The 25,835-nt window shown below is 45.9% G+C and overlaps 2 protein-coding genes across 12 annotated transcripts in view; one reads left to right on the top strand and one right to left on the bottom strand.

The window, feature by feature from the left end:
• Positions 1-18,941, bottom strand: part of TJP1 (tight junction protein 1) — a 102,628-nt gene extending 83,687 nt beyond the window's left edge. For 9 of the 10 annotated variants that reach the window (XM_055002555.1, XM_055002557.1, XM_055002560.1 and 6 more), the window contains exon 1: positions 18,649-18,941. In XM_055002555.1, coding sequence (XP_054858530.1) covers positions 18,649-18,684 — 36 coding nt within the window. In that variant the 5' untranslated portion in view covers positions 18,685-18,941. Of the gene's footprint in view, positions 1-17,284; positions 17,365-18,648 lie in introns of those variants that run through there. The other variant, XM_055002559.1, reaches the window with a different exon arrangement.
• A 248-nt stretch (positions 18,942-19,189) lies between these two features.
• On the top strand, positions 19,190-25,112 carry LOC129345419 (uncharacterized). Of its 2 annotated transcripts, none has more exons than XM_055002565.1 (3): positions 19,190-19,988; positions 23,281-23,435; positions 23,788-25,112. In XM_055002565.1, the coding sequence occupies exons 1-3, from the start codon at positions 19,622-19,624 to the stop codon at positions 23,977-23,979; spliced, it is 714 nt and encodes a 237-aa protein (XP_054858540.1). In that variant the 5' UTR covers positions 19,190-19,621; the 3' UTR covers positions 23,980-25,112. The 2 variants fall into 2 exon arrangements, with proteins under 2 accessions (XP_054858540.1, XP_054858541.1); XM_055002566.1 differs by having other exon boundaries at positions 19,203-19,988; positions 23,281-23,389.
• Positions 25,113-25,835: the final 723 nt, after the last annotated feature.

Genomic DNA, 25,835 nt, shown 5'->3' with positions numbered 1-25,835 from the left:
GGGAAGATTTGGTGGTTATAACAAGTTTACAGTTAAGGCTTCAGTTTCAGCCCAGCATGTATAAATAAAGCAGCCGGCGTGTTTCCCCCCTCAAACACTTGTAGGAAACTATGCATCTTTTCCAACTTCTCAAGACAGCCCATTCAGACAGAGATCGCCACAAAGAATAGCATAAGCAAAATATATAACAGTACACAAAAACAAAAGAAACAGAATATATAAATGCATATTAAACTACAAACTATTTCTCCTCTCCATCCCCGTACTTACATACACTCAACATTTTATATTCAAAATTTTTAAATGTTTTAAAAATTTTATTCTTAATTTTATGTTATGTCAATTTTACGGTAGATCTATTTTAGTAATAGCTATTCTTAGTTTTTCTTAATTTTCAACTACACAGTCAAAGAAGTCTTTCCATTTTTTAAACAGTTCTAAGATTGGTCTATTGTGTATATAAAAGGTTAATTTGGCCACAGACACATGTTCGTACAATTACTTCATCCACGCAGTTACATCTGGGAACGATTCTGTCTTCCATTTTGCTGCCTATACTACTCTCGCTGCCGTCACCATACATTTAAAAAGTTTGTTGCGTGCTTTTTTGAATTACTCAGGAAGCAAAACACAGTGGTCACAAGAACGATGCTATTTTTTAAAAGTCAAGAACAACAAAATGGTGCTCAGGGTGGAGGAACCCTTATCCTTAGGGGAAAAGTTCTTGCAGCAGCTGGAAGGGGACTTCTTAGGCACTGTTGGTTGCCACAAAAAGAGAAAATGATAGTTCGACAATTGCACAACTGACCATGCCTTTCAGTCAACACACTTGCTTATTAAGAGCATCAGCTCTTGGATCAAGTGAGACGTGCCATCCGACATTGGAAGGCACGAACAAGCAGCAATTGTTTCCCAGTTAAAATGGGCTAGTTAATATGCAGATGGGTGGGTAAGGAAGGAGGAAAAGAGGCTAACTACAATATGAATTAGCACAAATAATCAAGTCTCCAGGAACATCTGGGAACTGCCTAGTAAGAAAACAGAGACTAGGGAACCGGATGGGTTGGATTCCACCCGTCTGTTTCACGAGCCAAGGGACTTGACTCAGGTATGACGTGCCAAGCGAAAGATTCTCTGACCATCCGGCCCCATTGCTCTATGTTGCAGGTTGGTCCAAAGTAGAAAAACTGGAATTTTAATTGATATATTTGAGGTCAAAGTTACAACCTTTCTAGCTCAAATGAATTTAACAAGTAAAAGTGTGCATGTGTGTGTTGTTATGTCTCACCAAGTCACTTCCAACTTATGGTGACCCTATGAATGAATGGACCCTAAATTTTCCATTTATGACAGCCTTGTTCCAGTCTTGCAAACTGAAGGCTGTGGCTTCCTTTACTGAGCCACTCTATCTTCTGCTGGGTCTACCTCTTTCCCTCCTGCCTTCCACTTTTCCTAGTATTATTCTCTTTTCCCCGTTAATCTTGTCTTCTCGTGATGTGATCAAAAACAGCGCCCTTCAAATTCCATACCTTCGTGCATATGGCTAGAGCACTGCTAAACTACAGGGGCTTATTTCCATTTCTTTCACGCCTGTAGCTTTGCAGGATTTTATCTTGCTTTCTCACTACGGCTTAACTTTATTCCATTTAGGTTTTCATAATCCAGTATTTTATGAAATCAGCAATTCGCTAATGCTTGAACTCTTAAATCCTGTAACCTCAATAAACTCTCTGGGTATAATTACATCAGAACTTTCTAATTGAGTGAACTGCACCTCACTTGACGCTACAAACCAGACTTAGTTAATTAAGCCCTTGATTTTGCTTGCCTAAGGCCACCCAGTAAGGTCTCATGCTAAGCTTTATCCACTACATTTACAGGGCACAAAAGGGGGAAGGGGGAGAAAAATAACCTCTGCGTTACTCCCTCATCAGTGGCTCACACTTGGCCCTTCAGAAAGATTAAGCCAATCTTTGGCCAGTCACTCAAAATTCCTAAGCTCAAGGCCAACAGGCCAGCCACCACACGCTACAGCTTCACAGGGCCAACTGCTCCCACAACTCACTTGCCAACTCAGAGCTCAGAAAAGGCATTCCAGAGAATCACATTAAGCTACAAGCTGCAATGGTGGAGAAAGGGCAGGAATGGGACTAGCATGGGATCCCCCAGGCACCAAAAAGAGGCCGACCTGTAGCTGCTACAGCCCACACTGCATCACAGAGCTGCACTTGGGACTACATGGATCACCTTTTCCAGGCCTGGAACCAGGATGCTATGAGGAGAGAGACGGCCCTACACAGACCAACAACACAGTTCTGTGGAGCAAAGGTCTACTTTAGGGCGACCTCCCAAACTGGCGGCTGCCCACCCTGGCTTATTTGATTTCTCAGGCTTACAATCTGCTAACAGGAAAAAAGGTCTCATAGGAGAGGTAGCAAAACAAAGTGTTAATTCACATACTCAGCGAAGTCACCCATATCCTTCTAACAATTATAAATACTCACCCAACCAGGGGAATTTGGCTGCCTCTTTGTTTATTCAGAAAGTGACTGACCCCCAAAAGATGGGCTGTCTCAATTCCTGTGGATCATCTCCACAACAAAAGCTGAGCCAAACAAGATCTCCTACCTTCCTTTGTTTGGAGGAACAAAGTCCATTTGGAGTGCAGGGTCTCAAACTTCGGCAAGATCTTCTTCCATGCACAGGAGGCCCACGCTGTCCACCAAACCCTTATCCAAACTCATTGGCTACCCTTTTCCAGCACTTCCCATTCCTGCAGGAAGCCTGGCAAACGGCGCGGCCAGTGAAACACCAAACATGCTGGATCAGTTCAGCAACTTGGCACCCGAAGTCTCCCAGAAGGTGAGTGAGCTGCTCTCTCTCAGGAGTCTTAGTTACTGTTTTTAGTTGGACTAGTGACAATGCCAGGACTTACTTGCCCTTGCAAATCAACCTGAGTCTTTTGTGCAGCTTTTCTCTCTTTCTCTTTGTTTTAAAAAGCCTTATCAATTGTTCTCCAAATGTCTCCTTAGGAAGCGAGTTTAGTTCAAAGGCATTCCTGACAGAGTCTTTATACATACCATTAAGATCCAGGTTTAAATATCAAGCAGATAAGCAAAGCTTTTAGAAGCAACATCAGCGTTAGTGTTTTTTGTTTCCATGGTGAACAGAGCGAAAACCACGAATCTCCACTGTTTTGTTACATCATTTGCAAAAAAGAGAAAACTGCACACACCATACAAAGTGGATAAACTGTGCAGCCCATCAGCCTGCCAAAGGCCTCCCCCCCTCCCAAATCTCAGCCTCCTCTCTACTTCTGAACAGCTGGCTGGTGAACGAGATGTAGGAACTGTGTAATCTGAGGGTAAGGTTTTGGCAAGCTGCCCACAGCTTGCTCCGTGACTTGTTTGGCTAAGCAAAATGGCGCACACCTTGCTCCACCTGTGAGCCTTTTAAGAACTGCTCCCAAACAGTTCTTCGCTGTTGCCCTGATCAGGCACAATATGTAGCTCTGCTTTTCCCAGGACACAGAACACCCTGGTTCTTATCTCCCTCCCGGCCCTCTCCAATTTCACAATAGCTGAACAGGGCTCAGTTGTTATCACCACCACCACCACGGCTTCTGCAACTTTATTTCATTGCTCATGGGGGGGGGGAACCCCACTGGCTACAATATACAGACTATTCGGTTCAAGGCTTTGTTAACCAGATTTACATTGTTTCAACTCCCCAGTAACGATGTCCACATTGTGGAGGCACATGCCAGCCTGTACCCTACCAGAAGAATGACGCCTTCCTTCAGCCTAAGTTACTCTCTTCAGCTGCACAAGGTGTCCTTTGTTTGGGGAATGGCATCAAACTTTGCTGAGCAGGATAACAGGATCCAAGCCACTGCCCGTGGCCATCCAACTGCAAGCATAGCCTAAAGCAGACATTCTCCTCCTGCCAGGGAAGTGACAAATTCAGAAATCTCCTCCTAGGTCTGCTGTTGAGGAGGCTTGTATTAAAATTGGGGGGGGGGGGGAAAGAGATGAGACCCTGAAATCCTTGGAGTCCGGTTACATGAGGGAGGTATCAATTCTATGTCCATTGTTTCACTTCAGGCTCAGAAAGGGGAAACACGTAAGAAAAACCCATAGCACAGAGGAAAGAACAGCCATGAAACAGACCAGATGGGAGAAACCCGAGGAAGAGAAAGGGGAGCTACTGCATATATCTGAACTCATATGGGTCAGGACACAGAGAGAACCTTGACCATCAAGCTTTGAGTATTTCACTGGTCAGCCTCAGAGTAGAATGGTAGTAAGGAGAATTTATTTGGGGGGGGGAGAGAAAAGATCAGTGGAACTGAGTGAAGGGACACTATTTCCCAGCAAGGGAAGATGATCCTAAACAGCGTGAGTTATACAGACCGGTGGGGAGAAGAACCAGTTTACAGATTTTAAAGACGCTGCTTTCTTAGCCCCATAGGTTCAAATCCCCACTCGGTTACGAAGCAAACAGGATGGCCTTGGGCTGGGCCCCCCACCAACCTAGCCTGTGTATGGCAACCAGAACTGTGTATGTGGCACTGACCCCCATGAGGAAAAGCTGGGATAAAACGATCTCTTTGACCATTTTTATTCTCACAGCTATGAAGCGACTGAAGTCAAAGCAGCTTGCTAACGGAGCAAGCTTCCAAGCCTATTTGAACTGTCACCAAAATCCTGTACAAGGATCTGCCTCATTGGGGGAGTGGGGAGAGAGACACAACTCTCACTCCAAAGGTTGCACCAGCATAGAGCTTGGCATCGTGTCATGCTCTGCAAACATGGCAGTATTGTAGCTGCTGGCAAGTACATCCTAACCGTGATGCCACAACATGTCTTATACTCAGGCTCTTAATTTGAGGTCTGTGTCTCACTTCTTTAACCTATAGCATGGTGGAGAAGGGATTCAAGAAAACCCTGCTCCTACATTGTTCAGATAAGCTTCCGGGTAAACTAAAATCCTCTACCACTGTAGCAGTGCTATCCCAGCTAACTGCACACATCAAGAGAAAAGTATATATTTTTATTCCCATCAGGAATTCATTGTTCCCACTGAAGAAACTTAATTTTTTTTTAGCTTGGTTTGGGTTGCCTTAAATGGTCCAAGAATATTTGTTGGAGGTTCTGTTAGATCTCCTCTGTTTGGTCCATGACCTCCATTTTCCGAATCTCAACATAAATATCTCAATTGAATAGCAAACAGCAAAAGGTAACACTGACATTTCCTGGTGGTTTACGAAGAAATCTACTGAACTTCCCCACTGAGTAGGGTGTTTTGATTTTAAGTCAGGCAATAGATTTAAATTGTGATTTAAGCCACTAAGAAAAAGACCAACTTAAACTAAGTTCTCAACCTATTCTCACATACTTCTTAAAGAAACACACACATCTGCTTGCTTATCTCTATGTAACTGCAAGGACATGAAACAGGATTGCTTACTCCAAGACTTAAATTTCCAAAATGTTTTAAGGAACAAGAACTTTTTTTAAAACATAACATGGAAATGATGTGGAAAGTACAAGATTAATGCCCTTTGTTGATAGCCGAAATATTTACAGCACACATACTACAATCCATAACCTTATATAGCTTGAACTCGAGTTATTTTTTTGGCCCAGTTCATTCTTTTACATAGCAGAGAAGACTTGGGTCAATTGGTTTGATAGAGGGACAGGGATTCAGTTTTAAGAATTCTCCATCATACTGATTCGCACTATATTCAGATATTCGTTTTCAATTAGGTTATTTCTTTTAAAAAGATGCTGAACATAGACTTTTAAAAAGAAAAAGAAAATGCAGTGCTTTGATTTTCAAACTTTGTTTTAAGAGCAATGTTTCCAGAGCAATTCAAGGTACTGGATTTCACCTAAGATACTTGAAAGAATGTCTCCCTCCGTATCAGCTTGCCTGAGCTTTGACATCCATGGGGAAGGTCTTCCTACAGATCCCTCATTAACTAAGATTCAGTGGGCAAGAAGAACTCATCTGGCCTTCACTAGTGCCCTCAAGTTACGCCATTTCCTGCCCCAAGACAAGAGATTGCTGCTTTCCAGAGCAGGATAAAGATTTTTTTAAAAAAATAACAGACCTTTAACTGAAATTACACAATTTCATAACTATTACTAAGAATACACTCTCCCTCAGTCCCCACATCCACTTGCGATGTGCCGACCTTCCTTGCCACAGAATAGCCACCTGTGGCCTTCCAGCATGCTAGTAGCAACCTTGGAAACGTGGGTGTTTCGTTTCTCCCTGTTCACCAGCAAGTATCTTTGGTGTTTGTCACCCCTACCTGCTAGAGATTATCCATTGTGCTTTTGCATTTTTTTAAATGTCCAGAACACTTAATATAAATGATAAATATAAAAACAGAATGCCATCAACATACTAAATGCTCTTCATTGAAACAAGGGGGCTTTTTGTTACTATCGGGATGGGACCCAGATACTTTGATGGAGTGAATGGAGGGAAGGAAGAGGTATGAAAAGTTGAGAAACACGGTTCTAGAGGACTGAAAGGCACCATATAAAGTTATTTCCACCCACCCTGATCTCTGGACAGTTCTAGCCATCCCTTTAATGAGATCATTCCTACTCGCCCCGCCCCCACCTTTTATTTTTTTAAAAGTATCATTAGGTTTAGAACATGACTGTTCCACGTCTTTATACTTTAAGTAAGCTAGCTTTGACATCAATGGGGAAGGTCTTCCTATAGTTTATATTAGGTGCATAAGGGTTCAGGGAGGGGCGTAGTAGTTAAGTGGTTGGGTTGCGAATCAGCACTCTGCTGGTTAGAATCCCACTACTGCCATGACCTGAGCAGGTGGCCTTGGATAAGGCACTCTTTTCAGCCCCAGTTCCCCAGCCATATTGTGGTGATAATAAGGACCTTTTTCACCACTCTGAGTTGGGCACTAATCTGTCTATAAGAATGGTATATAAGCACAGTTACTATTATTATTTAGTTGTCAGCCAGTTTATTTGATTTACACTGCAATTTATTCAATTTAGCCTGCAGAGGAAGCCTGTGGGCCCGCCTTATGAATGAAAACACGCAGTACTGGGCTGTGTCGATTGACTGCAGCTCTCATGCATAAACCAGGCAGGAGATCCACTGTAAAACTACCTTTATTAGGATAGATGCAGAACCAGTGGAATTCGTTAACAACAATCTGAGAAAGGCCCACGAAGAAACACTCAGATCAATACATGTTTTCCAGAAACCCCCGCATCCAACAAACAAACTTTTGCGCATTTATTATAGTAACAAGAACTCGTTTTTATGCCTTGGAATCAGTTCAGCAACAAACACTTAACATATAAAGCCCTGGGCTTTTACCACAGCATGAAGCAACAGACAGACATTCAGCAGCGCAATTTTAATTTATGATGTAATTAATATCTATTTTGCATGTTTACTATGTTACCCTATTCAAAAATATCAGTACTGAGGATGTGCACGTCATGAAACTCATCTACTGTGGGAATACCCATTCCTGTGATGGGGAAAAGCAGAGCTCAGATGACTGGATTAGCAGATTTCAGCAGAACAGGAAGGACCATGCAAATCGGAGCGTCTCCAGACATGGCATTCTCTATAAAGAGCACCACAAGGAATGCTCTGAGGAAACAACCGACAGCGGCACCTCAAGAAGATAATCTAGATTTGCAGCAGTTGCTATTTAATTTATATTAGGCGCGTAAGGGTTCAGGGAGGGATGTAGCAAGCCCTTCACAAAATGAAACAACTTCCAAAATGTCTTTAAACAGTCTTTTAAGCACACGCCTAATAATAAAACAGCCCCAAGGCACTGGATCTGCAAATCATCTCCTTCTGAAATTAAGGGCCAAACATCAAGGGGGTTTTGGCTGATGGTAGTAGATTCATTAGCAGATTCCCCCACTGAGCAACTTAGCTTTTCAAAACTGTCAAGCTCCCTCCCCAATTTGGACTGGCACCAAGGAAGGAGTAGAGTTCAACTCTTCCACACTGTACTGGTTCCCACCCTGCTTGGAGCCTTGAAAGGGAGAAAAACAGGCCAAATCTCTTTCACGGATTAAAGCAGGAGGTTGGACTTTTCTGATTAAGTTGCACAGAGAGAAGAAAGTTATTCCCTATACACGCATTGCAGCAGCCCAACCAATCTCTTTTCCCTCCGTCTGTTTTTTACAGCTATAACACATCTGAGATTAAGATCAAGGATTGCCCATCATCATGTGTAGTTTATTCGTGGAGCCTCGTGGCACCTTCAAGACTAACAAAACTTTATTCCAGTCTCTGTTTATGAGGACTAGAGCTACTTCTTCCAATACAGCAAGCGACTCCTTGCATCTGAGGAACTGGACTTTGAGAAAGCCGATAGTAAAGAATCCAGTAGCACCTTTAAGACTAACCAACTTTATTGTAGCATAAGATTTTGAGAACGCAGCTCTCTTCGTCAAATGCATCTGACGAAGAGAACTGTAGTTCTTGAAAGGTTAGGCTACAATAAAGTTGGTTATTCTTAAAGGTGCTACTGGACTCTTCGCTATTTTGCTACTACAGACTAACATGGCTAACTCCTCTGAAAGCTGATAGTGGAAGTGGAATAAAATTGTCATTCTCTGAAGCGCCACAAAGACAGCTGTTTATATTTTCGGCGACAGACTGGCACAGCTTCTCCACTATAGTTTCATAAACCTATTTATTTTGGGAATTTCTATGGCACTGTTCTGCCCATACAAACCCTAAAGCAAGTTTCCAAAAGTTTTTGAAATAATTTAACTAAACAAAAAAGGGTGGGGGGAGAATACATCCTGGGTGGGCCTCAATTCATTGGGCTGGCTACTGCAGGCCGCAGGTCAAGAGGCCTTGAGCTTCTACCCTTCAGCTCAAATCCAAAGGCTCATCCCTCTGGCTTAAGTGTTTGCAAGGAGAGGAAACGCACTCAGCCCGGATGGCGTTCAGCTGCTGCCAGCGGGTTCTTTCCTACTTCCTGCCCCACTGACCAGCACAGATGACACGGATGTGGTTCCCTGCCACCTCCACCTCCTTCCTGCCCCTTCTGTCTTCAGTTTTTAAAAGCACATATCTGAGTCTTTCCCACTAATACAGTTTCTTCCATGTTGAGCACAGCTCTGAAATGCAAGCGATACAGTGCTGGGCAGGGCCAAGAATGCAAAATTTTAAAGTCCTCAGTTCAAATCTCAACTCAACCATGAACTCCCAAAGGGGGTCTTTCCCGCCAAACTTGCAAGGAGGAGGGTATGCCTGGCCTATTTCCGAAAGTTAATTACAGAGATACTAAATGGCGCTTTAAACTGCCACAGAACAGATGATATAAATACTGAGAGCACCATACCAAGTCGGACAGCCCAGTCCAAAGGTTTGAACGCTTTTGCTATTTGCACAGGTAAACACCTCACTCGCTTGGGACGGAGACCTGCACACAAGGCATTTCCTATACAAGATCCTGACGGTGAAACAGGCGACTCCACAAGCCACAGCATAAAAATCACCATTAAAGCTAAACTAAGCCAAAAGCTCAACAGTTAAAGAAACAATTTAAAACTTCTCAAACCTATTTGAAAAACAGAAAACCCTATTTAAGTTCATAATATAAATACCTATCATGTTTGAAATGAATGGAAACAGCACACCCTGAATCTGTGAACACGCTTATGTGTTTATGACACAAAAATGGTTCCTGCGAACTCTGCTGGCTCGTGAGTTTGATTTTACTGATCACATGCCCAGCTCCACAGCCTTTCGTCCCATGTGCAACTGAACCCAGGTATCAGACAACTGGTAGCTATGCTTTGTCAACCCAGACTCTCTCCTATCCCCACCATGGGGACCTCAGAGTGACCACAAACCAGCTGCCTACATTCCTTTGACTTCATCAGCTGCAGCAGAGAGCAGCAGTTTTGTAGGCAGCCAGGGACCACCCGGACTACAACCACAAGCACATCCCAGGGAGGGCAGAACAAACTCACCTTTCCTCTAGGACCAGCCATTTAGTTAATCAATCGCTGAGTTTTTAAAAGATTGCTTAAATTGATTTTGAAACAAACGCGCAAGTGTTTGTTGGCGACATCAGAGCAAGAATGAGAAAGCACCCAACTTAACAAAAGCCACCAGTCACAGCTGGAATGAAAAAAAAGCATCTTTAGTATTCTCTCCCGTCCTCTGCTACAGCCATCATCACTCAATAGCCTTTTAAAAATAAACCACAGTACAATTCAACGTATAGATCAGCTACATCAGCACAAATGTTAGTCGATTCATTTATTGTTGATACCAACGGAGCTTCCCTCATGTAATATCAATACATACTATTCTCCATGTTCAAGGTACTTCAGGTACGTTACCCTGATTTAATGTTACACCCATCCTACAGTGCGCACAGCCGCACCATAATCTCCACATTGGAGTTTGCTGGTGGTTTTCTTCACTGAATACTGCTGTTTATGAAGCACAGGGAGGGTTTGTTTGTTTTTAGATTTTGATGTTTTTAAAGTGCTTGTGTGGCTCCTTTCACTGGTTTTAATTCTTGCCCTTTATGGTGCAGGTGTTTTCATAATTGTAAGCTGTTCAGTTGTTTTAAATGAAGCTGTAAGCCACCCAAAGAACATTTTTTTAAAAAAAGGTTATCATTAAGAAACATAACTACAACTACAGAAGAAACAATAATAAGTTGAACAATAACAGTAAAAGCATGGAGTAACAACAGCAAAGATAAGATACACTTAGAACAGTCTTAACTATATATACTAACAGATGGAGTGATTAACTATCAAGAATTGCCTGGTATAAGTCATTCGGAGGAGACATATCAATAAATTCAAAGAAAGGCCTCCACTTTTCAAAGAAAGACGATTTGAGAGATTCTTGTTTTTGTGTACAACATATGTTAATTTTTCTAATGTGAACTGATCCCAGACCACTGATCGACATTTGGGATACTTCTCTGATTCCATCTTGTTGCTATTAGTGTTTTAGCCACCACCAGAAAGTTATCAATTAATTCATGCCTGATTACTGGAACATTTATATTTTGCCAGAAGTCAAGGAAGATAATTTGGGGATCAAATTAAAGGTCATAACCTGTAATCTCCCAAAGAATATTTTTATTGAGCAGGACATAGATGGTTCCAAATAAATATATGAACGCACATCACCATAGGATCCGGAACAAGCCAAGCTCCACTAAGACAACAGTCCTGGGGTCTCATTCATGCTGAGGAAGACCTACAGGCAAGATGCCCTTTACCACAAAGCAGCTGGAGAGCTTCTCTCCAGGCAAGTAAAGAAGCGTGGCATCTTTGTGTTCTGCTGGCAATATTTCCACAGCCAATTATAGAACTTCATAAACAGTGAAGCGTATCTTTGTTGGAAGTCATTAACGCCACCATGCCTTGGGCTCCAGTCTCCAACGAGACTAGTAGTTGAAACACACACACACACACACACACACACACACACACACACACTAATCTCTCTCTCAAGGCCGGAGGGGGCATGAGGGACTACAGCCATATTCTAACTCGCAGCGGTTTCTTGAGCAAGTTACATAACAGCGCAGATGAAACTCGAGGCAAGTGCTTGCAAAACTTAGACACGACCCCTGAAGAGGGCTCCCGGAGAAACAAACGAGGAAGACATTCTTCTCGATGGTACACTTGGCTTGGATCGCCTTTAAACACAAATTTGAGAGCAGCACGGCCACCTCCCAAGACCCTTTAATATAGTGGGAAGACAGGAAGCTTTTGCGGGCAGAATGAAGGAAGCACCAAAAGGGCTGCGCATTCACTACTACCGGTGGAAAGGGAGCTGTGGAGTCAGTCTTGCCCATCTCTAATAGCCACTTTTCCTTCACAGCCTTGGAGGACTCTTTTCTCCCATCCTGCTTGGTCCTGTCCTTTGTTATCCACCACTGAGCACCCTAGCCTCTTTCTGGGCTGACAAAGTGGGAAAGAGTAAAATATTAAACTGAAAGCAGTTTTAGAGATGGGATTTAAGCGCTCTTCTGCCCTGAGCCTGCGAAAGCGGGGAGGGCGGAATATAAATATAATAAATTAAATTAAATTAAAACGTTGCACTGAATTGCCGTTTGGCTTTTGCAGTCGTAAGAAGGGTTGCTCCAACCTAAGCCCGCTGACTGCAATGGACTTAGACTGGAGTAACTGTTCTTAGGATGGCACTGTTAGTCACAACCATATTCACTAACTGGAGAGAACACCCAGTGTTTCAGTGGAAATGCTGCTATTGCAAGTTCCTCGTGCCAAAATAAGTGCATGGGACATGCCTCAGAAAGATCAGAATTACAAACTACTCCAGAAAAGCAAGTCACAGGCGTGTCATCCCACTTAGCAATGGGATCCAGATGACAAATATGCACAACTCTCCTTCCGGGTTTAAACGTAAATAAATGTGTTTCACAGAACAGTGTACGTGTTATGAAATTTACTAGGAAATTCCAACATGGTTGAGCAATTAATGTTTAAAAATATGCAAGTCATGACCTCCCGACAAACTGGGACTCTGTATCTTCCAACTCTCTCACACAGTCTTTTAAAAACTAATCTATTGCCAGTTAAAACATGCCAAGCAACTAATTCTGAAGTGCTAAAATTCAGTAACCGACTACCTAAAATCTGTCTTCTAATGATGATCTGGCCCATTACACACTCCACTAAAGAGACACGTGAAGGCCTTAGAGCAGCTGGACTTCAAAACCCAACTTCTAGCCCAACCAATATCCAATAGGCAGAAGAGATATAAGTCATGCGGGATGAGATTCCCCAAGAGCCATCAATAAGAAGTCACAAAACACCAGATTATAATCTATATTGTCTTGTAGCTGACTCTTCATTTAAGATGTTTGGTGCCACAGATTGCTACTGTTGAGGATTCCTTTTCAAATGAAGCTGAATCTCAAGACTTTAAATTGGCCTCAAAAGGGCAATTTCCTTAGCTTTCTGCCATTGTCTGAGATATTCAACCCAAAGCCGGCATTATGAGTGTTCATATACTTGTGGGGAGGGGAGAGAAAAGCAAAGGGGAAGCTTTCCGTGGCAGACGTCTTTTGGTGTCTTCCATACACCCTACCCACAAAGCAAATACCAGCAGCAAAGAGTTCTGAAGAATTCTGAGCAGGGTGGCACCGGTTCAAGTCAGACACAGGATTTAGATTAGTAATCTTGGAACACACCGCCCCAAAATAGTTACCATGAAACCCAGCGTGACAAGGTCACAGAACAGGTAAGGCAAGAAACAGCAGTGCCAGTTGCTCCATCGTGGTGCCCTACAGCTGACATCCAAGGGCTTGTGCTCAATCATCTCAGCGAGAGTCCATTCATAGACTACGGGAATGGGTTGACAGCCAAATCCTTAAGCACAGTTGATCAAGAGTCTAGGAACCTGCTAGATTCCCACATGACATTTCCACCAATAGGAACTCACAGGGCTTTTTTTCTGGGAAAAGAGGTGGCGGAACTCAGAGGATTGCCGTTAGAGAAAACGGTCACATGGCTGGTGGCCCCGCCCCCTGATCTCCAGACAGAGGGGAGTTTAGATTGCCCTCCACGCCGCTGAGTGGCGCGGAGGGCAATCTAAACTCCCCTCTGTCTGGAGATCAGGGGCGGGGCCACCAGCCATGTGACCATTTTCAAGAGGTTCCGGAACTCCATTCCCCCGCATTCCCCCTGAAAAAAAGCCCTGGGAACTCATGGATTCCATTCACCGGGGTGGGGCCACAGCTCAGTGGTGGAGTATGTTCTTCACACACAGAAGGCCGCAGGTTCCATCGGCAGCACTTCCAGTTAAAAGGATCAGGTAGTAGGTAATAGGAAAAACCTCAGCCCAAGACCCTGGAGAGATGCTGCCAGTGGGGTAGATCCTATATCTTATTATTCCACTAAGCAAAGCGTGAAGCCTTCCTCCAGCCTAGAGGGACTATCTCCAATGCAAGTGGAGGAATACAGACCAATGGTCTCACTTGGTAGATAGTAGCTTCATGTATTTTTGAAAAAGCATCACATAAACCCCCAAAAAATACATGGCAGTTTACCAACAGCTGCAACCTTTAATATCAGCAATGGTGGCTGGACAATTCCAGTTTTCAGATCATACCAACAGCTGCGTCTCACAGGCCCAATGACAAAGTCACCAATCACAACTTCCATCTACTAATGAACAAGACTGGTTGCGTGCTTTTGACCTAAAGGTATTAAGCTCTACATCCCACTGGAAATATAAAAACACAGGCATTCCACATTACAAACACAAATATGTATTTATAAAAAAAGATGAGGTGGCTTTAAGTTTAGCACTCACAGGTAGGGCAAGATTAAGACACAATGACTGCAAGGAAAACAATAAAAATGTTAACTGCATGGAAGTAAACAGGATGAGCTCTTTGTTTGTGGAGGAGCAGAAGATTCTCTTACAACAACATGAGATAACAGCTACTTTAACAGAGATATGCAGCATGTGGAACTATGACCCGCAAGCTGAAGGCAAATTGTTATGGAGAAAGGAAAAGCTTTTCCAGAAGAAAATGCATTTTACTTATTTGGGATAGTGAATGTCTTGGGCGTGCCTCTCTCTAGGAACACTGACTCAATGCAGGTTAGAAATGGTGTCCATTCTAGACCTTAGTAGATACAGTTTAACGCTTACACCTAACCCAACTCAAAAGAATTACACCCTGAAAGATTCAAAGAACCAGCTGTAATCACTATGTTTACAGTACAACAGCCTTACAGTGCTAGGATACCCATTAGAGATCTCTAAAACACTTCAGCTGTTATTTCCATGGCTTGCTCAAAATACATATTCTGTATCAAGACAAGAACAGAAGATTTATTCCAAAGTATCCGCAACACAGAACGCATCTTCTGAAATATCGCTTACGTTTCTGACTGCCGGCATGCCAGCCACAAGGAGAACTCTCAACTCCTTCGTAAAGCCAATAAATTATCAGCTACTCGGGCTCTCTTCCCACTGAGATGCATGCATCCTTTTGTATTCTAGATATTCAAGCTGCGTCATCAGACCCAGAAACCCCTCCGATAAGAACACAGAAGTTTTTCTTTCTCTGTGCTGACCCGCAGTATACGACTAAAATACACCAAGAGGAAAATGCAGTTAGGTCACAACTGTTGTTAAAACAGAACTCGCAGTCGAAATGAAAGGGCAAGGTTTTTAAGGTACATCCCCTTTTTTTGATATCCTTACCTTTGCAAAATGTTAGCGAACGTCAGGATTTAGGACCTTTCCATATTCTTTTTTCATTATGGAGGCAGCAGAGTTAATACCTGCACAATGCACGCTTCCTCACATTAAGGGGTGAGGCAGAAGACCCAACACTTCTTTCCCAGGCAGGATAAATAGTGGGTGATAACAGATTTGGTTCTGGCAAAACAATCTGCTGCTGCAGGGAAAATGTAGCCTTCCTTCAACTAGTATTCCCATTCTATTTTGGCTGCTGCCTCACATGGGATTGAGGAATCAGAGTATCATAAAATCATAGCGTTGGAAGGTACCTCTAGGGTCATCTAGCCCAACCGCCTGCACAATGCAGGAAATGCACAGTCACCCCTCCACCCATCCAGTGACCTTTACTGCATGCCCAGAAGATGGCAAAACACTGTCAGGATCCTTAGCCAAACTTGCCTGGGGAAAATTGCAAAGTGGCGATCGGCATTACTCTGGGCATGTAAGAAGGGGCTGTGAGAATGAAGCACTGATGTAAGCCAGAGAGGGCAGGAAGGGTTACTGGGCCGGTTCACACAGTGAAGCAAGCCCTGCACTCAATGGCCCCTCCATCGGGTACTTCCATTTTACCACAAGTAGAGTTTGCATCTGGCTCAAAACTCACGAAGAGTTAGCGGTTTACCCTCCAAATCAGGTCTTCAAACCAACCATCTTCTAACTACAGTTTGTAATTTTGGTTTAGAGGACAGAGGCAAGCCCTAGTTTGACAGTTCAAATGGAAGGGCAGGACTTCGGCTTGTGCTTACCGGATCTGAGCGCTGAGGCCATTTGTGGTGAGGGCGGGGTATAAATCGAATAAAATAAATAAATAATAATAAAATCTAACTGAATTGGAGTACATAGTGTGTATGTGGGAGAAGGGAGAGAGACCGGAAATGCATGAACACAGAACTCATTCCCATACTATATAGGAATGTATGAACTGACTCGAGATTCAGTGCCCAAAAGCAGTTATCAGCAGGTATACTCCTGCCCTATTTTCTCCAAACTCTACAGGTTCGGGGGTTTTTTGCACGTCTTTAAAAAGCAACACCAAGCTTCATTAGCATGGGCAGCACCACTGTCTTTTTACCTGAAATATTACCCTTCCATTAGTTTGTTAGTGGTGTGCTTCTCGCACACGTACTTCTCAGTACTAGGTAATGGCTATAGGGCTACACCACAATTATTTATTTACGCCATTTATGTGATGGGGACTCCATAAGATACCACTTCAACTTGCTCTTTGTCTGGAATTGCCTTTAAAATGCTTTGCGTTAACATGTACAACCTTCACCCCTTTGAATTTTTACATCTGGCTTTGAAGTCAGCAGTTGAGTTCCAATGAAGCCTATTCCCAAATCACACAATGAAAAACAGGAAGAGCCAGGAACATTCCTCCTAGAGAACAATGAGTCCCAAGTAGACCACCCCACCCAGCCCGTATTTACAGGGCCATGCAGGAGCAGCGTAGCAGAGAACACTAACAAAATAAAAAACCTCATTGCTTAAACGCAGCGACGGTCTAAGGGCTCTTAAACAAAACTGAAAAGTATTTCCAATCCTTAAGCATCAGCAGTACTTTTAAGCGCTCCGGATTCTCTCAGTCTTGCTTTTTTTCCAATGAAAGGTCACGCACATCCTCATTTCCAAAGGAAGACATACTCAGTTTTCACACAGATCAGTGGCAAAACATGCAGAAAAATCTAATGTTTTTTAATTTGATTTCTAGAACTGTGAAGATTAACAAAAAACCTGCCAACCTAACACAGAATGTTCTGTGAACACTCTGGCATTTCTGCCTGTGTCAGTAATCACATTCTTTGCCAGCATAAGGCAAACAAAAGTGAATTAGGAAGTTTAAAAATAAACTTTCAGACCTTCCACCCAATATTTAGAGAACAAGCATTCACAAACGCTACCAGATACTGAGCAGAGTGCCAGCACTCCTGGCCAAGTGGCACTGCTACTGCATTAGTGCGGTATCGGAGGAGCACATTCAGGTGTAAGCACATACCAAGCGATGACATCAGACCGAAACTGCGCTAGTTTCACTGGAGAGCAAACCCTTCGGCCTGGTCGCCAACCATCGCCTTTAACACAGCAGGCACGAAGGATCCCACTACAGGAGCCGAGGGACCGCTGTCTGGGATGGACTTTAAGAACAGCGAGTGAAGTTTCCTGTCTCCAAAAGAACAGTTTCCCCAACGACGCCTTTAGTTTCCCTGAATCAGGAAGCAACCTGTTGAAGGCTGCCGGCTCCACCTCCTTTCCCCTGGGGAAAAAGAGGTAGGGCTTACCCAGGCAGCTAAAGGAGGTCAGGGCACACACCCCGCCACATGCACCTGTCCCATCTAACACGCCCACAAAACAGGTGGGAGCAGCTGGGCTCTCTCAAGAGCTCCAAGCACCACCCCAGAAACAGTCGCAGCTGATTCACAGGGAGTTGCTCAGAAATCTTGTCTTTCAGGGATTTCCAAACCTGCCGTTTCAGCTTCAGGAATGCCGGAGCCCAAATTCCAGAGCAAGGACACGTCCTTCGGGGCACCAAAACATCCCACACAAAGCCACACACACACACACACAGGTCACGTGCCTGAAAACTCTTTCCGTTCAGGGCAACGCAGCGTGCAGCCGAATCGGCAAAACCGGAGCCTCCCCCGCGCAAACCATTCTGTCGCCACTTGAGGAATTCTGGTTTGTTTTGAAAGCCACAACCCAACGCTGGCGCACCGGTCCAATTTCCAGAGGCACCGCAGAGGGCATTTTTTTCCGCCTTGACGGATCCCGGACTTAAGAACGGGCTGCTTTGGGGGCGAGAAGGGAGGCAGAAGCCCCCGGCAAAGCCCCCGCCCCCCTCCGCCTGTTCCCAACGGAGCTCCGCGGGGGCAGCCGCGCCGCTCTGCAGCACACGAGCACCGCGCGGGGCCCGCCGCCCCGAGCCGGGCTGGAAAGCGCCACGGGAGCTGTTTACAGCTTGCAGTCCTCACTGAGGACAGGCAGCCCCGAGGGGCTGCCTTCGGAGCGGCCGTGCAGCTGAGCCGCCGGCAGAAACCGACCCGGGGGGGGGTGCGAACAAGGCGCTCCCTCGGCGGCCCTCGCAGCCAACAGGTGGCGGGGAGGGGGAGGGGGCAGGGCAAGGCCGCGGAAGCGCGCCGCGAGGGAGGGAGCGAGGCAGCCCCCCGACCCCCCCCCCCCGCCCGCCTTCCCTGTTCCCAGGCGGGCGACCCCAGCGGGGCAACGTGGTCGGCTCCGAGGCTGGGAGAGGCGCACGGAGTGGCTGGGGAGGGACGGAGGCGGCCGGCCCAGGGAGGCGAGGGGCACCGCGGCCGCCCCCAGGGGCCCTCCGCCGGCAGGAGGGCGGCAGCGGCCGGCGCTTACCTTGCTGGGAGCAGCGGCGGCGGCCCGGGCAGACATTTTGTTTCCTTCCCGTCCCCGGAGGAGGAGGAGGGCCGCGGAGGCAGGCAGGCAGGCGGGGACGGGCGGAGGGGGCGAGCGGGCGGGGGCGCCCTCCCGGCCGGGCTTCTCCTCCGCCGCCGCCGCCTCGGGGCTGCTGCTGCTGCTGCTCACGCCGCGGCCCGAGCGAACATCGTGGCCGGCGAGGGCGGGCTTGCGGGCGAGGCAAGTTTGCCCAAGTGCTTCGCGAGGGTGCTGCTGCGCGGGGCGGGGCGGCGGGCCGGGGCCGGGGGCGCGCGGCGGGGCAGGGGCCGGGGGCGGGCGCGTCTCCTCCCGGCTCTCCGCCTCCTCCTCCTGCCCCACAATGGCAGCCCGGCCGGCCGGCCCGCCTCCTCCCCGGCTACGCGCCCGCCTCTCGCCCAGCCCCCGCTGCCATGGCCGCCCGCCCGGGAGCGCCCATTCGCTGCCCTGCCCGAGGGAGCCGCGCGCCGCCCGCCAGCCCCGCCTGGCTCGCTCCCCGCAGCCCGCCCGGGAGGCGCCGGCGGGAGCAGGCCGGGCCAGGCGCCCCTCCGCAGCCCGCCGCCCTGCCCCGCCGGCGCCGCCCGCTGCGCCCGCACCCCTTCGCGGCCCGCCGCTTTGGTTCGAGCTGCGGGCAGTGCGTCCCCGGCCGGCGCCAGCCTATCAAAGGCCCGGCGAGGCTGGCTGGCCGAGCGGCGGGGAGTGGGGAGGCAGGCCGGCCGGCTGGCCCGGGGGCCGCCCGTGCCCTCGCCAAGGCCGCCGCAAAGCCCTCGGCTCTCCACCCCCGCCCCGGCCCCTCGATCGCCCGCCCGCCGAGCCCGTCTTTGACGCCTGCAGACCCTGACGCCGCCCCGTGCATCCGAGCGAGTGGGCGACGCTCCTGCTCCAGCTCCGAGGAAAGCCGAGCAGGTGCCCCCCGGCGGAGGCGCTGGGCCGGGCCATGGGGCCCTCTTCCCTGCGCCCGGCTAACAGGGCTGGAGCTGCAAGAGCCGGACTCGGGCCCAGCAGCACTCGAAGGCGCCCTTCCACCCGCGAACATACCGCCTCGTGTCTGGCCTCGTCCTCTGGATTGCCAGCTGCCTGCAAAGCAGAAGGGCCCACAGAGGCTAAGGAGGATGCGAGTCACCTCCAGCCCGGGAAAAGTTCCAGCTGCCCCCCCCTTCCATACTCTCGAAAGCTTTGGAAATCTAGTGGGTCTTTAAGGCGCCACTGGACTCGAATCCAGCTCTTCCACTACAGACTCACAGGCTACCCATTTGGAACAAGGCTGGGATTCTTACCCGTTTGGAAAGGGTTGCTTCACTCTGGTAAGATTCTTTAGTGTTGTCTCCCTTTCTCCCTAAGAAGCAAGAGTTCAGTCCCAAGGGACAGCCGCAAATGCTTCCACAGGACTCTCTGACATGGCTGTTGACAACTTTTTCCCCGTCTTCATAACCTCTATTATAGGGTTCTCAAGGCCTGGAGAAAAATGTCCTGTCCCTTAATATGTGGAAAGGTACAGCTGAAACTTTTCTTAGCATGGAGGCAACTAACATCCCATTTAGCCTCTATTAAAAGGGACGGGACGTTTTTCCTTTCCAGGCAGTTGGCACTCCTAATTATGAGGCTACATATAATGACACTGTATGTGTGTGCGGTATAATGTATAATCTGCCTAGCAAGGACCCCACCGCATACATCTGATGAAGTGAGCTCCCAGTCTTCTGTTTACCCCTGCCCATGATGACTCGCTCTCCCCTGGAGGTGACAGGGCCCACTTGGCCGGAATCCAGAATCCGGAAGGAAATGCCGCTTCTGTCCCTGGCACTCGTTTCTAAACAAACATGTACACGGCTGCAATCTGGCATGCATTTAAGCAAGCACACCCAACAAGGGCAGCGTACACGGCCCTTCCCTCTTCCATTTTAGCCACACAATGACCCTGTGAGGTAGGTTATCCTGAGAGTGAGTGATGGATGGTGAATTTTGGGTTGGGGGGGCTCGGGTTCCTGCTGAACCCTTGGATAATGCACTTCCAATGCACATTAGCAATTGTTTTGAGGTGGATTTTTTGTTTCACACGTGAAAAATTCAGTTCCAAATGATCTCTAAAGAGGATTGGAAGTGCATTATCCAACGTGTGCGGAATCAACATCAGTGAGTGTTAATTGCAGTGGGGAGTACATAGCCTCAAGGCTGAGTGAGACCTCATGGGGGAACAGCCCAGTCTGGACTGGAGAGAGGCAGTTCCAAGGTGGGGGGGAATACAGCCCCTACCACATAGGAGCTCTCTGGCTTTGGGCCAGGGACTCAGATTTAGGGGCTCGGGGCAGCCAGAAGCAATGACAGGGCCTGCATCAAGGCGCTTGCAGTCATACAAGTAAATGGGTGGTGGGAGGCGTTCTAAACGGGCACGAATGGCTCGACAGCATTTTGTATGTTTGGCGAAGAATTTCCGCATGATTTTTTCATGTGTTGTGAATAGGCCATCTTTTCAAAGCCACATAGGTGTGAGTATATGAGCCATAGGCTAGGAGTCCTCGTGGCATGCAGAAATCCTACAATAAGGGCTGGTGGATGCTTGTTCTCATTCACCTGTGATGAAGTGAACTTGGACTCACAAAAGCTTGCACCCTGGAAAACGTTGTGGGTCTTTAAGGTGCTGCTGGGCTAGAATTTTGCTCTCTCATTGGCAGAGCTGTTCAATGTGATATCACAGGTCCCTACCCCATAAATCAGGGTTTCCGATACTGAGGACCTGGAATTCCTGGCTATGCCTGAGACTGCCCACCACAGCGCTGTTTCATCTGAATTTGGCAGGAAATGCCCCGTTTCACACAGATCTGCCTTTGTGACATCTTGTGACACTTGCACAGAAGTAAGTCCCATTTGCCACAACAAATACTCTGAAGGCACGAATTTACACTGTTGTGCAGGTTTGGTCCTTCCAAGAGGCTCAGAGAGCAAGCCTAAGTGGCCCATGTCAGGCTGTGGCATTCCAGTCGGCCAGCTACTGCCCCCTTCCCTTCTGCAAGACTAGCCGGTGTTCAGCTAGGGCTGTCTAAGTTCTGGAATGTGGACCCGGGACCTGTATGCTGTCTTTCTAATAAACCTTTTGAACTCAAGAGACTTCGTTGTCTTGCAGAAGGGAAGGGGGCAGTAGCTGGCCGACTGGAATGCCACAGCCTGACAGACCAACTCCGAAGTAAGTCCAATGTTATTCCATAGGACTTACTCCCAGGAAAGTGTCTTTAGGACTGAGGCTTTGGTATGTAAGCTTCTTGAAAGGAGAGGGGGGTGCAAGTGAAATTAATAATTATTTGTGTGAATCTTGATGGGGCTTTGCTTCCATTATAGGACCTAAATATATCTTCTGTCAATCAGGTCTAAGTAACCTGCCTCGCCATCACCTTGATATCGCTTAGATGCCAGGCAGAAACATTTCCCTTGACACAGCGAAATAGGAGGACAAATTTATAGAAGGGAAAATTTTATATGGGGAAAAAAACCTTCAAAATCGCAGAGAAATGTGAGTCTGTCTTTCCCCTCAGCCCTTGTGCATTGTACCAGTTTTTTTTAAAAAAACTTACCAGATTTGGTGCCCTGGAGTGATTTCAGACATGTCACTTAAGAGCAATTTTTAGCCAAATGAACTGATGATTTGTGGATTTGATTTCTAAGAAGATAAATTAGGGGGAAATAAATAGAAGGGGGGCAGTATTGAAAAGGTAAATTTTGGAGGTATCAAAAAAACTACAAGTATAATGTTTGTAAAAATATGATAGGTGTTGCAGAGTAAAATGGAAAATGAAATATGGATTATTTTTTCTTTCTTTTTTGTTCTTCTCTTTTTCTCTTTACTTTGTCGTTTCTCTTCCCTTTTTATTGGCCTTTTAATCTTATCAATAAAATAAAAAGTATTCTTGGGGGGGGGAGCAGTTTTTAGCCCAGTCTCCCTGCTGGTGTGCACACGTGAGAAACAGGATGCTGTTGAGTGTCTGAACTGATTGGTGGCCCTGGAGGAAGGTTAATTTGTGTTGCCATTTTCAGAGCTGAGGGAGGGTTCCCCCCTTCCTTGCTCCCTTCAGGGGCCAGGGGATGTTTGTGATCCAAAGGACGCCAAGGCAGCTGAGAACTGCCTACAGGCCCCTGATGGATCCCCTCTGCCTAGAACCCTCTTCACACCATGTTTGGAAACCCTTCACATTCATAAGAGCACACACAAGGTGCTTGATTAGAACACCAAAGTAAAGATACGAATCTTCCATGGGAAACTAGCACCAAAAGTTTAGTATATATAAGTATTAATTTTTAACGTTTGAATACTAATGTTTAATATTATAAAGTGCACAGTGCTCACAGTGAATAATTAATCCTATCTCCTAAAATTAATAAATACAATAAATATCTATACAAAATATAGCTCTATAGGTCTCAAAACTCCATCAGTTCATTCAAAAGCAACCTCTCTAGAAAGTCCACAGGGAACTGTGCTTATCTTCATAAGGACCGGCTGGGCGTCCAAGTGATAGAAGTCCATCGTTTACTTCAACTAATAAGGTAAGTATCGTTATCGCCAATAAAACTTTCCTTCACAATTCTCCTTTGTATATATTTCAGAATCGCTGTATGAGAAGCTCTTCCAGAGCGATCAGCAGGAACGACCTGCTGAAATTGACCAATCGTGTCTCGATGGACTACGCCCATGCCGGAATATGGCAGATAACAGGCAGGTGTCTGTCATCCCCCTCCTGTGCCTTAGCCGGCTCCTTAAGGTGACACAAGCCCCTAGAATTTTGTGCCTCTATCCCCTCCCCAAAAACACTGAATGACACCTCCCTCCTTCACTAATGAATATGGAATACAACCCAGCAGGAAGATTTGTCTACTTATACCTCACAGGAGCTTTGCAAGAGTTCGCACTACTTCCACTTTGACGGATCTTATGCAGGGAGAAATGCTAGGCAGTCCCGCCTCATTCCTAAACCACAGCCCTTGATGATGCCACAAATCCACCCCCTGACCTTATTTTGAAGCGCTTTTCAGAAATGCTAGCATCCCACTCATTGTAATGTTTCAAAATGCCACCGTTTTCTGAAATAACTTCGGCCTTCTTTATTTCGGCAGTTTTTATCTGCTGGTCCTGCTGGAATGGACAGGAAGGAAAAGGCTGAGACTACAACAGGAAAGAGCAGGAAATTTGCTTCTGGACTGAGAAAACGCAAGAAGTCACAGGCTGTGAAGGCTGCCAGAAACCGCGTGTTTTCCAGGACTGTTCTCTATCTAAAAAGAACATCTCTGTTTTTAAACCTAACATAACTACATGCACATATAAAAACAGAGCCTGGTGTGTATCAAAGACTGAATTCGCCAGAGGTTAGGCCCGAAATCTTTCTATAATGACCGTGCTTAGCTCTGGAAGAGAAAAAAATGACTATGAGCATGTGTAGAGCGCCTCTTTCTTATTACTGATTTACCACAACCATCATTCACACAATTACAGGGAAAGTTTCCAAGTTGGATCTTCATGGTTTCCTATTTTAGAAATTACACTCAGCCAGTCCCCAAGCTGTATAAATGCTGACGTTTTGTTTCTCATCCTTTCGTGACAAATTTTTACTTTGGGATGTATTTCGTACACCTTTTAGTCTATTGTAACCCGCTCCACTCTCCCAGCACTACAATACCATTAGTGCCAATTGTATTAATAAGCAACTCATATAGCTTGAGAAACTGCAACCCAGTCATATTGAATTTCCCCGCATTGAGTTCCCAGGTTTGATATTTGATACGGCAACCTTACAAAGAGCGGAGACGGGCATCCTTTAGAGAACTGCTGAAGACAGCTAATTGTGGAAAGATCCAGAAGAAGGAAATCAAGATCCTTTAGAATCTAGCGGGTTTGAATTTGCAATGTATTTCTGCTCAGCCTGGAAGTGTGCAAAGATTCATTGACATGGCCACAAAATGAAGCTAATTCTGAATCAGAAAACAGCAGACCACCAGCTCTCTTGTTTCCACAGTGGCCCTAGTTGAGAAGGACTTGTTTGGAATATTTACATCCCACGCGCACATAGCAGCTTCCAGCAAAAGTTAAGAAAACAGCCTAGCTAGTAAGCCATTTAAAATATCTGGAACAATCTAATTTTAAATCCAACGTTAATATCAGTAAAAACACAGCAGCAAGATAATCTAAAAAAACCAAACGGCCACAATAGCAGCACTAACCTGATAAAATTGGCATGTGCGTGTTAAAAAACAATATGAAAAGATCCACGATTGCAAAGAATGCCAAACAATACATCAAAAAGGCAGAGAAAGGAAGAAGGGGAAGGAGGAGGCAGGATCAGCAAACACAATAAAATCATCCATTGGTTTTGTTAGTTTCTCTTGGCTCCTTGATATGTGGATAGGAATAAATATAACATTAATAAATATTCTATATAACATTGGTGGGACTCAATTATGTTGTGATCATTTAGCCAAAGTATATAGACACTATAGAAAAAGGAGAAGCCCGCAACCGGCTGTTTCCTGCACGTGTTCTTCTAAACGTGCCATCATGGATACAGCCGTGTATCGGGACCTTCTTCCAAAGAGCTCAAGTTACTGTACAAGATTCTCCCTCCACCACAACAACCCTGTGGGGCAGGTTAGGCTCAAAGAGAGAAACAGTCTCGCAGTGAATTTCACAATGGATTCAAGCCTAGTTTGATAGTCTGACCATAACGTTGCCTCTCATACCATACACTTTTACTGTTTCACAGATGAAAATAAGGCCATGCTTTTACGACCCCTGTTCTCACACCAAGCTTATCTCTTCCACAATCACACAGGGCTGAATCAGGACGTGGCTGAATTTTTAATTTATGTTATTTATAGTCCACCTTTCTCACTGAGATTTAAGGCGGATTACAGTGTAAGTCAATACTATCAACAGCTGGGACAGTCAATAAATAAAAAAACAGTACGCACTGCAGAAATGTGAAAAGAAGCATAAATTCGAATACAGGAATAAAAGATGAAACGTTGCTGAAACAAAATATGCTGCATGTGTTTATTCTGCACTAGCCCTGATTTAAAAGCCAAGAATATTATTGTTCTTTTTGTTCAAGAGCTACCAGAAAAAAAAAATAAACATCCTTTCATTTCATATCATCACTTCGAAATACGAG

This window comes from Eublepharis macularius, chromosome 18 (genome assembly GCF_028583425.1).
Source record: "Eublepharis macularius isolate TG4126 chromosome 18, MPM_Emac_v1.0, whole genome shotgun sequence".
In the NCBI taxonomy this organism is placed as follows: Eukaryota; Metazoa; Chordata; class Lepidosauria; order Squamata; family Eublepharidae; genus Eublepharis; species Eublepharis macularius.
This window is presented reverse-complemented; position numbering and strand designations above follow the sequence as displayed.

What these genes read in the sequence shown, in the direction of transcription:
- LOC129345419 (XM_055002565.1), top strand. Translation starts at nt 19,622, where the DNA reads ATGGGGCCCTCTTCCCTGCGCCCGGCTAACAGGGCTGGAGCTGCAAGA. An exon ending in GAAAGGGTTGCTTCACTCTG is followed by an intron (nt 19,989 to 23,280) that starts GTAAGATTCTTT and finishes TATATATTTCAG; the next exon opens with AATCGCTGTATGAGAAGCTC. An exon ending in GCCTTAGCCGGCTCCTTAAG is followed by an intron (nt 23,436 to 23,787) that starts GTGACACAAGCC and finishes TTATTTCGGCAG; the next exon opens with TTTTTATCTGCTGGTCCTGC.